Source organism: Artibeus jamaicensis, unplaced genomic scaffold (assembly GCF_021234435.1).
Source record: "Artibeus jamaicensis isolate MK-2021 breed Jamaican fruit bat unplaced genomic scaffold, CSHL_Jam_final contig_135, whole genome shotgun sequence".
Taxonomy (NCBI): Eukaryota; Metazoa; Chordata; class Mammalia; order Chiroptera; family Phyllostomidae; genus Artibeus; species Artibeus jamaicensis.
This window is the reverse complement of record NW_026521267.1, coordinates 1,187,730-1,205,605: the sequence shown is the minus strand read 5'-3', so window position 1 is coordinate 1,205,605 and position 17,876 is coordinate 1,187,730. Positions and strand designations below refer to the sequence as shown.

At 43.1% G+C, this 17,876-nt stretch overlaps 1 protein-coding gene across 1 annotated transcript; it reads right to left on the bottom strand.

The window, feature by feature from the left end:
* Window positions 1–288: 288 nt before the first annotated feature.
* On the bottom strand, window positions 289–17,643 carry ENTPD6 (ectonucleoside triphosphate diphosphohydrolase 6). The gene is given in 14 exon segments (XM_053667291.1): window positions 289–387; window positions 523–635; window positions 1,836–1,892; window positions 4,176–4,271; window positions 7,428–7,461; window positions 8,129–8,227; window positions 8,950–9,038; window positions 9,937–9,972; window positions 10,669–10,712; window positions 11,356–11,489; window positions 13,432–13,526; window positions 16,947–16,954; window positions 17,374–17,418; window positions 17,420–17,643. Coding segments are annotated over 14 exon segments (1,173 nt in total).
* Between the last annotated feature and the right edge of the window lie 233 nt (window positions 17,644–17,876).

The following is a 17,876-nucleotide window of genomic DNA, read 5'->3' as shown; positions in this document are numbered from 1 at the left end:
CAGCTGCCAAATCCTACAGACGGGGACAGTGCAACTACATTATCTTGACCTTGGTATGTACCCTTTCTCTGTCTGGTTCACTGCCCACCTGGAGCTGAGGCAGGTAAGAGGAGGTGTTGGGTCTGAGCTAAGTTCCACTCCTCTGCCCCTCTCGGGGCATGTCTGCAAGGCTGCAGGGAGGAGTCTTGGCCTGAGCTATCGCCTCCTCCCAACATATCAAAGGATTCAAAAGGGTCTGTTCTTGCAGAGACAAAGCTGCTGTTGTGAGAACAGTAGGCAGCTCAGCTACTACAAGGCCCTACTCTTCTGTCTATTCAGGGAATCAATGTAATGAAAAATGGCTCCCAGAGCCCAGCTGGTCTCAACATCATTGATTTTCTGAGTCAGCTGGAAAAAACAAAAGGATGGGCAGAGGAGAACATGCATACTGGTGAAAGGACAGGCTGGTTGGGAGGCAGGAGGCAGTGTTCTGACCCCTCAGGTCATGAAAGGCACAGGGGAAGTCAAGAAGTGAATCCTTACCTTCAGTACTTTGTTTCTCGGGAAGCCAAATTCTCGGAGCAGCAAGCTGATGTAGGTGAGATCCATGCACATGAAGGGGTTGCTCTGTGGTTGTGTCACCACTATCTGGCACACTGGGTGTGAGACAGCTGGTTCCCAGTCAGGTTCCCACTCCTGAATGGTAGCGATTAGATGCACACAGACCTGACTCCATCCATTCCAGGCATCCACTCTACCAGGCTCTGTGCTAGCTCTAGGTCCTCATTGCTCATTTAAACAAGCCTGCAGCTCAGAACAGGGCAGTGACCCACCAAGAGCACATCAAGAGGCAGGGTCTTGAGGCCAGACTGGTTTCCACAGGGCAGGACCTCCCTCTCTGTGTCATGGGTAGAAGGCCACATCTCTACACCCATGACCCTGGATGCTTCTCCCAGGTACAGACCTGGGCTTCCTGAGGAATGAAAACACCATAAAAGCTGGCTCAGAACAGTGTACTCTTATTCTCAAGGGGGATGGACAAACCCACCAATAGCCTATTCTGCTAAGTACCTTTTCCTATTGAAAAGTCATCGACACCCAGTGTCCATGAGACAAACCCAAAAGTAACAAGAAAGCTTACAAGCCATTTTTGTGAGTGAGGAAGGACTTTCTATGGAGAAACATACAAAGATAACTCTTTCAACCTGCAATTGGGAATGACATCCAAAGATCATGAAATCTATGATGAGACTTCACTTCATATCCTGTTTGGCTGGATATGCCAAAACATATGGGGTGAATATGAGATGATGAGGAAAGAGACACAGATCAGAGCTGCAGGATCAACCACCTGTGACCCCATGGAGAAAAAGTTTCTTCATCCCCCATATGCCAGGCTCTGCTGTGCAGGGGTCTCTGGCTTCTTTAGGTTCTGGTGACAATTTTGAATTTACTGGGATACTTTGAGGGGAAATCACTCTTAGGGTTTCCCCTGAAAATCAGTCTAAGTCATTGTGAAAAGATGTAAGGAAAAGTGAAATCAAGGGAGTCCATTCCTCATAACTCAAGGACTTTTTATAGCTCAGGACAGAGATGGCCCCCTTCTCCACCACCTGTGGCCACACAGGATGTGACGGACCCGTGGCCTGGGCCCAGCATGGTGACCCCAAGTATACTCTCAACTCTGTACTCTCACACCTCTGAATGCTCATCTGGTTGAGAAAATCAAGAACAAAATCCAGAAATTCTGGACTACTGCCTGTCACAAGCACCATAGCATGTCTGTCACAGCTGGGACACTGTACCTGCCTCAAGCTCCAGCCATTCTCACTCAGGTAAGTGCAGTAGCCACTCACCATAGTTGGCCACAATCTCAAAGTCTCCGATGACTAGGCTGCCTTCTTTCTCCGCATCTGTGAGACAAGACCAAGTGTCTGGTCTATACCACCACTATAGGAATCTTGATGCCACTGAGTTCCCAAGGCTAGCACATGGAGAGCCTGGAGAGGCACAGGCCTATGTTTAAGGTCTGGCTGTAAGCAGGGCTGTGGACCCCCACACACTGACCATGGTTTCTGAGGTGCCTGAAACAACTTGGGGTAGGCAGGTGTTCCACAGAGAACCACATGGAGATGGTTGGCACATCAGGGATCTAATATGGGATACCAGAGGAAGCTCACCAGGATCCCTGGACCCCAATTTTTAACTTTAAATAAAGAAAAGTAACTAGAAATGTTTCCCAAGGCTCAGCAATAGTATTCTGGTATCAATTTCCTGAGTGTGAAAAAGAAAATCTCATTTAAAAAAAGTGAGGAGCTGTTTGTTAGGTCTTAAAACAAATGGGCAGAACCTTTATGTAGCTCTCCAGGAGGGTGCAGCCCTAGACCTCTGTGTCATTCCCTGGGATGGAGGCACCAATAGCTGTGTCCCCAATTATTAAAGACAGCAACTGGTTTCTTCAATGTTCTTCCAAACCTCAATGTTCAATAGAGGGTCCTCAAGTGTCTCCCACCTGAGACTTATGAGGCAGCTACTCAATGTGTTGAAAGGAAATCAGCCTCTACCAGCCCTGTGCTGAACTCTGAACATGCAGCATCTTACTCCATCCTATCAACCACCTGGAAGGTGAGGCCTGCACTCTCCTTATGTCACAGATCAAGAAACTGTGGCCTAATAGCCAGTTTGGCAAGTTCACAAGACTGGCCATTAACTTCTTGCTTGGAAGGAAAACACATGACCCAGAGTTAAGGGACTGGATGACCTACAGCCCATGCCTGGATAAGTTTCCCATGCTCATTCTCCAAAACCTGATCTACCATCTAAATACAGCTCTATCCAATTCTCTCCATGGCCCACAGGGCCACTCCTTGCTCTCCAGACCTCGTTTCCCTTCACTCTCCCTTTTCTTATCAGTCATACTAGCTCCTCCTTGTTCCTTAAACACAGCAGCTGCCTCAAGGCCTTTGCATGTGCTACTTCTACAGCTTTCAATCTGTGTGGTTCATTCTGAATCTTTTCATATCAGATCTCAAATATTCCCTGGTTGTCTTATCTAAAACTACAATCTCTCCCTTGGCACCCCATCTCCTCCTATTTTATTTTTTATTCAAAGCACTTTCACATGTGTTTTACGGTCTGACTCCTTCTATTCCACCTGGCCACAGATCCTGTCTGCACTGGGCACTGCTGCTGTGTGCCCAGTGGCTGGGCCAGGGCCTGACAAATGGCATGTGCACAAGTGGCTGGGTCAGTAACCTGCACATGGTCAGTGGATAATAAAAAACATATTTGGTCTTTGTTCCTGGTTTCTGATACAGAGTTTTAAAATTTCTTGTAAGATCCTCAAGTGATGGGGGTGAGAGTTTCATCTTCTGCTATTCATAATAAGCCCCTTTTAAGCAGACCTTAGCTTATACTAATGAGGTGACTCCTGGTTCCTAGATGGCTACAGAATGACAGATGGTTGTTACAAGAACCTACCAGGTGAAATGAGGGTTGGAACTTCCCCACCCCAACATCCAGGGAAGAGGGGTGAGGAACTAAGGATTGAATTAATCACAAATGGACAAGGATTTAATCAAATATTTGGAGAATTGGCACAGAAAATCCACACATTTGGTGTCAGAAGATTAGAAACAACTCTATCATCAAAGGCAGACAAACACCATGCTCATGTGTCCAGCCTGAGAAAAATATTTCAATATTTCTTTTAGATGACATTCACAATGTACACAGCAACAAAGACCATGTGGGGTGAGAGAGCCAGGCTGGTGAGAAACCAACACAGGGCTTCAGGGACTCTAAAGCCTGGATGAGCCTCCTTTGTCCTAAAGGAGGGAGAATGAGAAGCCATTTCTCCCTTTGTTCAGAAACAAGCTTGCTGATTGTCTTAGAGACTTGGGATGTTCAGGTGCTTTCTTACTGGAGGCTTGGTGGGAAATCTGGTCCTTTAGAAGTATTTAGCAATAGACAAGGAAGCCCTGTACAGAGACCTCACAGGAGTTGGCAGATCCCAGTGGGCTGCTCAGAGTCCTGATTTGGTTCAAAGAGTGCCTCCATTTCATGGACAAGTACAAGATTGTCTGTAAAGGAGGTTTGATGACAGTTTTCATGCTTCTAAGAGATCCTTGGAGAGGGGAGGCTGCCATTTTTAACCCTTATAAGCTGCCAATGAAGGATAAATCCACAGTATCTGCCTTTAGTGCTGAAATTCTGTGTTATTTCAGCATGTTCCCACTCTCCTTTGAAACTGGAAGACAAACAAGGGCTGACCAACTCCTTTCCACCCTCTACTGAAATAAAAAGATAAAAAGGAAAAGAAAAGCACATTGTCACTGTAAGACTAGGGCACTGCATGGACCTGAGAGACACGATGATACTGAGGGGAGGCTTAGAGGACAGAGTATTTTAGGCTAATACTAAAGGCATGGAAGGTTAAAGGTGAGACCTGAGTCCTGGAAGTGTTCCAGATCAGCTGTGGAAGGAAAAGCCTTTATCATAGAAGCTGTAACAGAGCCTCATCTGCTCTGGAAACATGGCCACTCCCGGCCCTCATTCACTGAGGGGCTTCAGGGTTCAAGACCACACACCTAGTGCTGTTCAATGAATTGTCACAAGGACTCTAATAGAAAGGGAACCATTGTTACCCAATTTTATGGATGACTGAGGCAGGGCCATGATGGTGTGAGTGCTACCATGCCACGAATCTGTGCTACTCCACAAAACCTAAGGCTCCATACTTAGCAAAGGCAATAAAGTGGTTGGCCTCCAAGGCTGGCCCCACCATGCCACCCCTTGAGGATGTTCATGCTGGTCTCCCACCAAGAAGTAGGTCCCTGTCCCCATCCTGGATTCCAGCCTGGGCCTGCTTTCACCAACAGAAGGTACAGGAGCCATGATGTCCTGTGACTCAGGTAGTCTTCCTTCCTTTGAGCTGCCAGGGAGAAGCGCAAGCTGCTCTTCTGGGAAGAGGCCATGTTGAGGAATGCCAGGGTGCAGATGTGCAGCCCATCCACCCTAAATGCCACCACATGGGACCCCAGAGATTTCAGTAGACGTGTCACTTAGATGAAGCCTATGGAATCTTGAGATACAACAATAAAAATGACTGCTGTTTGCATCCACTTAATTTGGTGGGTAATGGATCTGTTGTGAAACAATAGATAACACAACAGGGAGACTCATTCTCTGGGGTACATCCCTCTTAGTGGGTGTCATGGCCCCATTTGTCCCAATCAGGCACTTGTGTGGCCTGTCAAGAAGACCAGTAGCATGGAAAACAGTATGGAATTTTCTCAGAAAAATAAAAATCGACCTGCCTTTTGACCCAGCAATTCCACTGCTGGGATTATATCCTAAGAATCCTAAAACATCAATTTCAAAGAACCTATGCACCACAATGTTCATAGCAGCACAATTTACAATAGCCAAGAGTTGGAAGCAACCTAGGTGCCCATCAGTAAATGAATGGATCAAAAATTGTGGTACATATACACAATGGAATTCTATGCTGCAGAGAGAAAGAAGGAGCTACTACCTTTTGCAACAACATGGATGGAACTGGAAAGCATTATGCTGAGTGAAATAGGCCAGGTGCTGAAAGACAAATACCATATGATCTCACCTTTAACAGGAAGCTAAACAACAAAACAAACAAGCAAGCAGGAAAAAAAAAACAAAGACACTGAAATAGAGAACAAGGGGATAGTGACCAGAGGGGAGAAGGAAGGGAAGTTAAAGGGAAAAAGGGGGAGGGATTTGGAGGAACAAATAGGAAGGACACAGGGACGAGAACTAAGGGGAGTGGAAATGGGAGGGAGGTGGGGAGCAAGGAGCGGGGGAGGCTGGGATGGGAGAAATAGACAAAAAACTGTACTTGAAAAATAACTAAATAAAATTTTAAAAAATCATAAAAAAATAAAATACAAGTTATTTCCATTAAAAAAAAGAAATATTCTCATAAAAATAGTGCATTTTATAAGTAAATCATAAAATGTTTTTCTAAAAATACCATAGCTTGTATTGTTTTATATATCTGTATATATGCACTGTTTTTATACAGTATATACATTCATGTAAAATATAACATGTTTTTGTGGGTTAGTATACATATGCATATGTATGTATATTTGTATGTGGTATGTGTATGTATACATATAAACATATTTACTGATCTTTACACTACAAGGCAAACTATTCTAGAGGTCATGGAACAGAAAGAATAATAGACCAATAAATTGGATTTTAATTAAAAAAAAAAAGAAGACCAGTAGCCTCTCACCTGCTCTACCAAGAGGGGAGGGCTGATGGGACTCTGATGCCAGCCATGGTTGGACAAACTGGTGCTTGCCTTCTTCTCACTGGCTAAATAGGTATTTTCTGGACCCAGAGTGAAGGTCACGGGTGTTTCTGAGATGTGGATGTATTTTTTGTTTTGCCAGGGGATATCATTATGAGTCTAAACACCCGAATTTGAAAGAAATGAACAGAAACAGGAGGTACATAGAAAAACAAAAATTTCAGTTGAACATTCTCACCATGTCAGAACAACCAGGCCCTTGGAAGAGATAGTTAGAAGTGCTGGGATGAGGGGATGACGAGACAGAGGGGGCACAAACTGGCAGGGCCAAAGGAAGGGTGTGTGGCTGGAGAACATGAGTACGCTTGTGCAAAAGTCTGGACCAGACCCATGGGGTCAAGGTCTTTGGGGCTCCTGCCAATGTCATCAGAATAGAAAGGAAGATACTAGCCTCAGAGCCATGTCCAGTCATTCTTGAATTGGGACACAGTGATCCCTAAGACCTACTCAGTCAATGATGGGCTTCTCCTCAGCCAGGCCTATGAAGAGGGAGCAAAAAAACTGGGAGTAAATGTGACTTTAATAACCTGACCAAACACAGGCTTCATCTCTAGTCCAATACTAGGTCTGGAGGAAGAGTCAAGCCTCTGTTTTATGATAAAGCAAGAGAAGACAGAGGGATGTTCTCACAAGGCTAGAATCATTGTGAATGAGAGAACAAGTCCTCCAGCCCCATGGCAACAGCTTGAATCATACCTCCTTGTGCCCCTTTCTTGTACTATCCTGAAAAATAAGGTTCTCTTTTGAAATCCTTGAAAACAAGAAGACTCCAAATGTAGGTGACAAACTGTTAGAGATTTTAAAATCTCCCAGCTCGGTATTTCAGAAATGACTTTACTAGCATCTTTCTTTTAAGAAATAACTTGGAATGTACACAGGTAAAACACACTGGCTAGTGTGTGTAGCCAATGACAAGATCTGGAGCACAAGTCCCTCCTGGGATCCCCAAGTCCTGTTGGCAGGGAGGACAGGCCAGGGGTCAGCGAGTTGCTGTGTCAGTGGAGGTGCAGGGAGGAGAAGGCACAACTTTCTCAAAGGACTCCTCATGCCTGCTGAGTAAGGAGAACTCTCAACACTGTATTCTACTCACCAGGTTTCCCCTCTGCACCGCCCAGAATCGCCAGCTGACATCAATCCAAGTCCCAGATAGCCGTGGAAAGAAAATCCTGGGTGAGGAGCTAGCCTGCCACAGGAGGTGCTGGTTGCCACCCTCAACTCTGATTCCAATATATTCATCTGGCCTGGGTCCAAAACAAATGTGGCAAGGCAGCAGGCTTTTCTACGTCTTCTAGGGAAGCCTCCCTTTGTGGAGTTTAGGGCATTCAGCTAACTGGTTCAACAAATGAAAGCCTACTACTTGACAGGAACTTGTCTAAGAGCTGTGGACATTGGTGGATGCAACAGACACAACCCTGATCTTGATGGTTCACATGTTCTTTACAGAAAAAATGTACTGAAGATGCCGTGTGGATGCTGGAAAATTCCCACAGAATCTATAGGTTCTTCCCCCCTTCTTTAAAAACCTCCTCCAAAGTAGAACAAAATAAGAATAAAAGAAGAAATGTAATTTTGCTGTAGAAAAATTGAAAAAATAAAGGAAGAAGGGAGAAACAGGAAGGAGCAGCGGGAGAGGAGCAAGAGGCTCCAGGTGGGACCACAGCAGGAGGCATCCAGGACCTAGCTGGTCTGTGCCTGAATACTATAGTCATTCCATAAGGCAAGGACTCAGAGTCAAGAGGGAGGCTGAGCAGGGCTAGCTGAACTTTGTGCCTAGATGGTCAACCTTTCCACCCTCGCTCCTAAAGACAAACCGTCTGAGTAGAGCTTGTAGGTCCTATTAAAAATCTGCAGTGATGTCAAGCAGCTGGGTGGGGAGGTCTGAAGGGTGTCCTGGGAAAGAACATGAGGGTTACTATCTTTCCTGCTGGATTTTCTAGAAAACTGTTCCCCATTCCCTCCATTCATTTGAAAAAACAGGGATATTCACAGCTGTATTCACTTAAAATAGCTTTTCAGAAAAATGACTCATGGACATGGACAGCAGTGTGGTAATTGCTGGGGGCAAAGACGGGGGTAAAAGAGGACTAAATAGTAATGAAAAAAGAAGAAAAGAACAGTGTCCAGCACATAAAAAATAAAATAAAATAGCTTTTCATTAAGTCGAATTAAGCTTTCCATTGGAGCAAAAATGTAAAATAAAACATCCAAAGTAAAAAACAAGGTTTTTCCTTCTTATGAGTAACATTTACCTATTCTGACAAATACGGCCCAACCAAAACAATAATGAGTAAATTTCATAAGTTCTCTGCTGTCGAAAACTAAAAATAATAATTAAAAAAATGGTGGGTGAGGAGGGTGTTGTCAGGGAGAGAAAGAGAGGACCTACTTCACATTCTGGCCTAAAGAGTTCCAGTAATATATACTTTATCATCCCACTAAAAACCAAATTTCTATTTTTTTCCAGGAAGAGTTAAAATCAAACTAGGAAACATTAACTGAATGGATCTGACTTTCAGGTGAGGTACTGATGGCATAGGCCCAGAGCTACCAGATCTACAGGCCTTTACATGAGGTAGCCTTGGAGGGTGGGGCCCCTAGCAGGGGCTGGTTACCTTAACTCTTGGAAGGAAAGTGATCTGAGTGGACCCTTTCCCCAAGTCCAGCATGCCCACACTGCTGCTTCCTGGGGATTTCAAACTGCCTGGAGCACAGGGAGTAAAAACCAGCCCATCACTGTCACATTAGTAAACAGATTAGTACAGTAGAAGAAAATAAAGATAAGTTAGAAGCCAGACCCTTCCGTGAAAAGAAAAACAACATAGAGAAGTAACTGTAGCTATTAGAAATTCTCCATGTAAAGATGCACCACATGTTTAAGAGTATGAACAATAGCTCCACTACTTGTGGCTTTAATTTGAACAACAAGAGGACAACACTGACCTGTGGCTGGGCCCATTATATCTACTACTCACAGCTCAGAGACATTGACATCTCTGATATTCCTACATGCCCCAAGAGAGCTCTGAGGCTCAGGCTCCTGATGTCACTTAACATGGTTTTCCATTCCCAAAGGGCCAAGAAACTTCTTTATTTTTTATACATGTGTCAGTAGCATTGGTCTTTTCTATCATTACATTAAAGGGACAAAAATCCTCATACACTCAGTTAATCTAAGAAAAGTAACTCCTTGCTGCCTGTTTCCAAGAACAGAAGTTTCTGTCCCTTGTTCTACCTACTGCAGAGGAATTCAATTATAAGGTGATTAGTATTTACATCATATTTAATAGTAGAAGTCCTAACTTCTCTTAGAAATGAGGACAGGACCCCTGGTGGACTCTGCTGTGGGAGGAAGGTAGAGCTATGCTGGTAGAAACCTTCCCAGGACTGCAGAGAATCACCCCTTCCCTAACACTTATATCTTTGAATTAAGTGCTCACTCTGACAAGCCAGGTGGATACCTCCACCCATTCTAACGATGTACTTGGGGCCAGAACACTACAAAACCCCGAGGGGGTATTTTAAAGAGTAGAAATGAGGTCCCTGGGCTCTCAAGAATGGGGTCTGAACTGTTGTTAACCTTCACAATGCAGTGAACATACCTGTTACAAAATTGATGGTGATCCAGTCTGAAATGCCTACAAGAGAGTCACAAAACAGCATTTGAATCTCTTGAGGTGCTATAAACTAAATACAGGATTCAGATCACTACTTTTAGGTTTCAGAAGCACAAACTGACCACTTCCTTACTACTTTCAGCCTTCAGATCAGCCACAGAAAGTAGATTTATTCATAATGCCATCCAGTGGCTTCTGGCAGATAGTTTTAGAAGATACCATACTAAAAAAAACTAGAATACTATGCCAAATGTCACATTTCTCACTCCCATTCTTCATCAACTTCCTCTTTTGAAAGAGGCTGGAAGACAACTAAACATTCCCCTTCCCCTCCCTCATACAAACTCTTAAGGCCATATTTAAAACCAGGACTGGTGAGGAACCTTATTAAGGGTCTCTTAGGATTAAAAATACAACATTCTCAACACAGTAGTAATTGAACATTCTCTTTAAATGTTCTTAAAATGGAAAAGATGGTCATTTTCAGAAACTTTATCTGCGCTGGTTTTGAGCCAGTAATAATGAGAATCTAATTAACACTAGCTCCAAGAAGATCCTTGGAAACAGTTAAATTGTGAATTGGAATGGAACAGTCACTCAGTCCTTTTTCAACCATGCATCTGACCAGAAAAGAGCTCAGAGTGTTCCCAGCATCCCTGGGCATAGTCCATCTCACTGGGATAGACTCCTTGCACAGAACACTTCTGGCAACTCTGCCTTCATCTGTTCCATTAATACAACTGCACTTGTGCCCCACAATCCTACTTGAGTGTGTAATTTTTATAGGAGACTTTGACAGATGTGCAACAATCCACCATTTAGCAGCTCATTTAGAAACAGTAAGAGAATTTAGGAGACCCATCTCGCTTAGAAGTTTCTCTGACTTGCCTGATGAAAAGCAACCCTCCAAGCACTTGTTAAAGATGGGTTTCAAAGCCCCTCTGCAGGGATTGTGCAGGACCTAGGGTCATACCCTGGACATATGAGAGCCAAGAAGAGACTAAAGGGCCTCCTCAGTAGTTGGATCTGAGTATCAGACTGAGTTTCCATGAGAACAAGCAGGCTTGAGCTGAAATGTCAGGAATTCAGTTCCCATAGCATTTGACAGAATATTCTTGAAGGACACAAAGCCCTTTAAAAGCACAGTGAATTTTTAAAACAAAATTGTTCTTATTATAAAAACAGATTTATTTTAGAAGGCACAAAGAATTTAAATGTCTTAAGAAAGAAAATATCATTCACTCACTATTAACAATTCAATGTTAATAGTTTCCCTCCTCAATGTCAGTGTCAACATTTCCCTCCTCAGGAAGTATCTGACTGCCTGACTATTTGGACACTGGCTGAATATGAAATGTTTTCAATTATTGTAAGCCACCCCCTGGATAAAGTGGATAAAATTACCTTTTGTAGTAAATTCTGAGCCTTTTCTCCTGGTAACCAGCTGTGGCCTTGAGGACCAAGGGGGTGGTCTTCCAGAAGTCAAAAGGAATTTCTTACTTAGCAACATCCAGTAATTCTTGAATACCTGGAGTGCTCTGTGAATGTGGTAAAATAGGGTCCGTCAAAGCTCAGCATACAGAGTCATAGATGCTTCCCTCACCCTTTTGGTTTTATTAAGTTACAACTACATTTTCCCCTAATTTTCCAAATGGGCATACACTTGCAACTCAGGCAGTCCTGGCAGTTGTGTGGGGCACAAGGACAAGGTAAGCACAGAAATATGTTCTTGGTAGACTAGCCCAGGGTGAGGCACACGAGGGGGCCTCCTTTTCTATACACTTGACCACCAAAACCCTCACCTGGCAACCTCAGATGAGGTTGCGACTCCCCTGAATATCATGAGCAAATTCTGGGGTCCGTCATAGTGCTAAAACTTCATGAATAACTACACTAACAAATCCTTTTTACCTGAGAGAATGCTTGATCCACATATTGAAAGAGGCCCTGCCTGTGTCTACAGGGATATGTGGGAGACTTTGGTAAAATATTGCTGGGCATGTCAATAGGTACAACACCATCCAGGCAATTTGACAATATCTGTGCAAAGGGAAAACGTACAGTCCTTTTACAAGAAATTACACTCTAAGAATTCACTGAAGAGATATCTTTGCACATGTGGGTAATGAAGTGCACATAATGTAGTAAGCTGCAACCTTTCTTGGTACTGTTAAGAGCAAAAGATTAGCCATTACTTAAATGTCTTTGGGGGGGGGGAATGGCTCTATAAATTAATGTACATGCGAAAGTACAAACCATCCAGCAAAAAAAATCAAAGAAGCTCTTGATATACTGCTGGTAAATGAAACTCAAGTGATATAATTTAGTGACAAAAGCAAAGTGCACAACAATGTGAATGCCAATCCACTATGTATGTAAATGAAAAAGGAGGGAAGAAGAATACAGATACATTTGCTCCTATCCATGTAAACTTGCTCTAGAAAAATATGTAAGAAATCAAAGACATTGTGAAATTTATCCCATTTGAATGTGTGTTGCCTAATGAAACAACTAAGATTTTAAAAATCCAGAGCTTATTCTAAAGATATCTCATTTAATTGAATCTAATTTATGGTCACTCTAGAGTCACCAATTTTGGTTATGTTTTTTAGCCAAACTATAGGAGAGCAAGGCTATGACTTCACTGTCTAGATCAGGATGCATCTGTGGACAATAATGACATTAACTTTTAATTTAAGACATGCTGGAACCAAAAAAGGAACTTACTTTATTAGTGACTGGTTTCATGAGAGCCTTAGTAGAAATAATAGGTGTCTTGCATTACTGTAGTTATAAGCTTTAAGCACTTCAGAAGTATAAGTGCTTGACAGGAGATGCTGTGGAGCTACAACTGTATGAAGTCATGGCTACACTGCAGTTTCAGGGATGAAAAATAAGTTATGTGTTGCAGCCTTGTTGGTGAATAACTTCCGTAACAACCAGGAGGCCCTGTAGTATGGTGTACTTGATGGAGACCCTAATGTGGCAGTGCCAAACACACACACACACACACACACACACACACAAAGTATAAATATTGCAAACTAACAAAAATCATTATTTGTGAATTTAATTAAATCTTTTATACTTATTTGGTTTTGTGGATTTTGCATAATACTTTTTTAACTTTCATTTTTTGTCTTAGTCTACATTTGTCATGTTAATCAGAAGGACTGAAACAATAAAAAATATTAAGCTTTCTAATAATGCTTTTTTGTAAATTTGTAGCACTAGTGCTTTTGAAATGCATCGAGACTTCTGGTGACATGTGTGCTTGTTGTGGGAAGTACCTGGATGGCCAGGTTATGTGTGTGGGAGAGTGGGAGGTGAGGGCACTTATGTGCTACCAGTTTCCTCCATTTTTTGACAATGCTAAACTATGAAATGTCCCAGATGAAGATGGTCAACTGTGCTCAAGAGGAAAAAAGCTGGCTTTAGTAAATCATACAGTTAGAAGACAAATGTGATGAAAAAATAGACAGAAGAGAAAATTGCTCTCTTTTCAACATCATCAGCATAAGCAGAAAGACCTGGCTGCAGTGCTTTGAAGGTTTCATGGGTCAAGGTGGGAGTTCCTAAGGGAAGACATATTTTTAAAAAGGTACAACTATGAATCTATACAGAAATATATAACTCTATACAACTAGGATTAGCCACACTTTTTTGTATCCTCACCCAAGGATATGTTTATTGATTTTAGAAAGAAAGAAAGGAAGAGAGAGAAAAACATTGATATGAGAGAGAGAAACATCAATCGCTTGCCTCTCATATGTGCCAAGACTAAGGATCAAACCCACAACCTAGGTACCTGCCCTGACACAGAATCAAACCTGCACTCTGTTGGTGTATGGGATGATGCTCCAACCACCTGAGCCATCCAGCCAAGGCAGAACTTTACCTTAAAAAAAAAAAACTAACTCTATTCAAGTATAATTGGCATATAAAACACTCCATTTATTTTGTTAATTTATTTTTTATTGATTATGCCATTACGGTTGTTCTATTCCCCCATTCATTCCCCTCCACCCTACCCCCCCGTCCCAACCATTACCCACCCTTTAGTTTATGACCATGTGTCTCAAGTTCTTTAGATTCTATATTTCCCATACTATTCTTGCCTCCCCCCATCTATTTTCTTTCTACTGTCTATGCTACTTATTTTCTGTACCTTCCCCCCCCTTCTCCTCCTCCCACTCCCCTGTTGCTAACCCTCCTTGAGATCTTCATTTCTATGTTTCCACTCCTGATCTAGCTTTCCTCTTAGTTTGCTTTTGTTTTAGGTGTGGTTGTTAATAACTGTGAGTTTGCTGTCCTTTCACTGTTCATCTTTTTTATCTTCCTTTTCTTAGGTAAGTCCCTTTAACATTTCATATAATAAGGGCTTGGTGATGATGAACTCCTTGAATTTGGTCTTATCTGAGAAGCACTTTATCTGCCCTTCCATTCTAAATGAAAGCTTTGCAGGATAGAGCAATCTTGGTTGTAGGTCTTTGGATTTCATGACTTGGAATACCTCTTTCCAGCCCCTTCTTGCCTGTAAGGTCTCTTTTGAGAAATCTGCTGACAGTCTGATGGGAACTCCTTTGTAGGTGACTGTCCCCTTAGCTCTTGCTGCTTCTAGGATTCTCTCCTTCATTTTAATCTTGGCTAATGTAATTATGATGTGCCTTGGTGTGTTCCTTCTTGGGTCCAACTTCTTTGGGAATCTCTGAGCTTCCTGGATTTCCTGGAAGTCTATTGCCTTTGCCAGATTGGGGAATTTCTCCTGTATTATTTGTTCAAATAAGTTTTCCATTGGTAGCTGTTCCTTTCCCCCTTCTGGTACCCCTATAATTCGGATGTTGGAGCATTTAAAGATGTTCTGGAGGTTCCTAAGACTCTCCTCATTTTTTTGAATTCTTGCTTCTTGACTCTTTTCTGTTTGGCCATTATTTGCTTTCTTCTGGTCCACTCCATTGATTTGAGTCCCAGTTTCCTTTTCATTGCTATTGGTTTCCTGTGCAATTCCATTCATTTCTATTAGTTTCGCCTTCATATATTTGTCTAATTTGTGGCTATAATCAACCAGTTCTGTGAGGATCCTGATCACCAGTGTTTTAAACTGTGTGTCTGAGAGTTTTGCTATTTCTTCATTGCTTAGATTTATAGGCTCTGGAGCTTTGAGATCTTCTTGAGCCATTTTTGGTCTGTTCGCGTGCCCCTTAAATATGAGGGGCGGAGCCTTGGACTCCCAGGTCGCTGGGTTGTGACTCTGTATGTGGGGGCATGGTCAGAGTGGGGAAATGTCAGCCCCCTCTGCTGTTTCGTGCTGCTGGGTGAGGAGCAGAGCCTTAGGTGGTTCACCAGGGCAGGGCCACTCAGAGTCGCTGGGTTATGACACTGTATGTGGAGGTGGGGTCAGAGCAGGGAAATGGCAGCACCCTCCGCTGCTGCTCGCAGCATGGACCTTCTGGGTCCCGTCTAATCTCTCACTCCCTTGCTTGTCTATCTGCACACAAATGAGTGGCCACAGTCAACCCACAGCCTTGCTCCCTCGCTATTTCCCCGAGGTCACTCGCTGGGTCTCTCACTAGGTCCAACCCTGCGCCTGGATTCTGTGCACCTGAGTCCATCTGACCGAGTTTTCCTGTGCTACCCCGCTCTGCCAGCTGCTGATTTCACCCCTCTTAACAGTCAGGCTGAAGAATTTGTTGTTAACAGACTTCTGAAAAGTTCAATTTTCTGTGTTCTGGCTATGTTTTCTGTTGCTAATATTTAGTTGTCTCTAAACTTGGTTGTGTGAGAAAGCACGGTGTCTCCACCTATGCCTCCATCTTGGCAGAAGTCTCAAAACACTCCATTTAAAGTTTAAAAATTTTTAAACTTTTTAAAAGATTTTATTTATTTATTTTTAGAGAGGCAAGGGAAAGAGAGAGGGAAACACCAATGTGTGGTCATCTCTTGGGCGCCCCCTCCTGGGGATCTGGCCCATAACCCAGGCATATGCCCTGATTAGGAATCCAACTGTCCACCCTCTGGTTTGCCAGCCAGCACTCAATCTACTGAGCCACATCAGCCAGGGCTTAAAGTTAAATTTAATAGTTAATTCTCACTAATTAATTAGGTAGAGGATGAAGGCACATGATTCCAAACTGGAAATATGAAATTGATTCTGGGATAGATGCATTATAGAGTTCTAAGCAATATTTGTTTTATTCTTTTTTTTTTTTAATGAGTGTTTTAAATTATTAGGAGGTTGAACTACAGGTGGGTAAGTGTTCACAACCTACAGTGGCCAGGGGATGCTGGTATGAATTCAGACACAAAGACCTAGGAGAAAATATCAGAAAACTTTTATGCCAAAGATAAAACTATGGAATATGACTATTAAAAAATTACATGCAGACATGTGTTGTCTTAAACTTAGCTTTGAAACCATTTTGGGAGGTAGATAGGTCCAGTACATATATATTTAACTTGCAGTAAGTTTAAAAACAAAGCAGATGAAAAGTAAAATATGCCATGATGGCTTTGGAGAGAGCTACTCAAGGTATCTGGCATCACAAGCTCAGTTAAATGAACAGAATGGCATGGACTCAAAAAGCACTGAAGGTCAGCAAAGACCCACAGCAGAGAGGAGGGGACCCCAGTTTGACAAGTGGGCCTGCCAGGTAGTCAGCAGAAACAATGGCTAGAAGCTGGAGAGATGACCCTCAGAGTAGATGGGCACAAAGAGATGCTGGGAAAGGATATCAAAGGCAGGAGAAACAGGGTGGAAAGCTGGACAGTGATATGGGTATCCTTATAGAAGCCAGCAAGTGAAGATGCCCAAATTTACACTCTCCCCTCTTCCAGAAGGCCCTACCTCAGGAATCAAAGCTGACAGGGCTCTGGTCCCAGCTCCACTTTCACTGCTGAGGCCAATCTTATGTATCATCTTCTTGTTGCCTGGCTCCACTGGCAACTCTGTTTTGGCCTGGGTTCTGGGTCTTTGCAATTATCTGACTTTCCTCAACTCCTGGGTCTACTCTCCTGAATCTGGGGTTATTTCCTGCCTTAAATTCACCAACACAACCTCTGACCTAAATCATGAACCCAGCTACTTGACCTGCCTGTGCATGCGGGGAATGTACAGGCCCCCAAACCTTTTGGGATCTCAGTTGCCCTTAGCTGGTAACCAGACACTAGTATAAGTAAGAATATTCTGGGACTCCTGGAAGATTTAGATTTCTGGACCCCAGCCCATACTCTGAGTCAGCATCACTGGGACACTGCATTTTTCACAAATTTCCAGGTGAGTCTAAGGCAGGGAGTCTAGATCACACCCTGATAAACCAATATCTTTAAGGGGAGGTGATTCCAAGAGGTCCCCTGTGAGAGAAAGAGAAAAAAAAAAGCAGTGCACAGCCAAGGTTTTCTGTCTCAGGCAGGATATCTCCAGGCTGCCAGGTGATTTGAAAGATATGCACTCAGGTGCCAGTACTTCCCGCCATAGAAGACCTTGTGACCACATGTAGTCATTCCCAGGGGATTTCAGGTCTGTTGTCTCCTGTGGTCCCCTGATGCTGCCTCAGTGATGCTGAAGAAGGCCTGAGTGGTGGAGACCCAGTGCCACTTCATGTAGGCAATACAGATGAACAGATATACAAACAGTCCCAAGGGGTATGCCACCTTCATCATCTTCAGATTCCCATTATTTAGTATTTTTTTCATTTCTTTGTTGAGTACTGCGCCACAGCTGCTAATGGAAAGGGAGAGGCAGGAAAAAGATATTAGGCTATGGAGTTCCTGGGTGACTCAGAAATCCCTGAGCTCAAGGACAAAAATACTGACCCAAAAAATGATCTGCATTTTCTCCTGTGAATCATAAACTTCACTTGATCCTCAAAATGATTCTAGAAGGTGTGATCCCTATATTATAGAAGAGGAGCTAAGGTTTTTAAGAC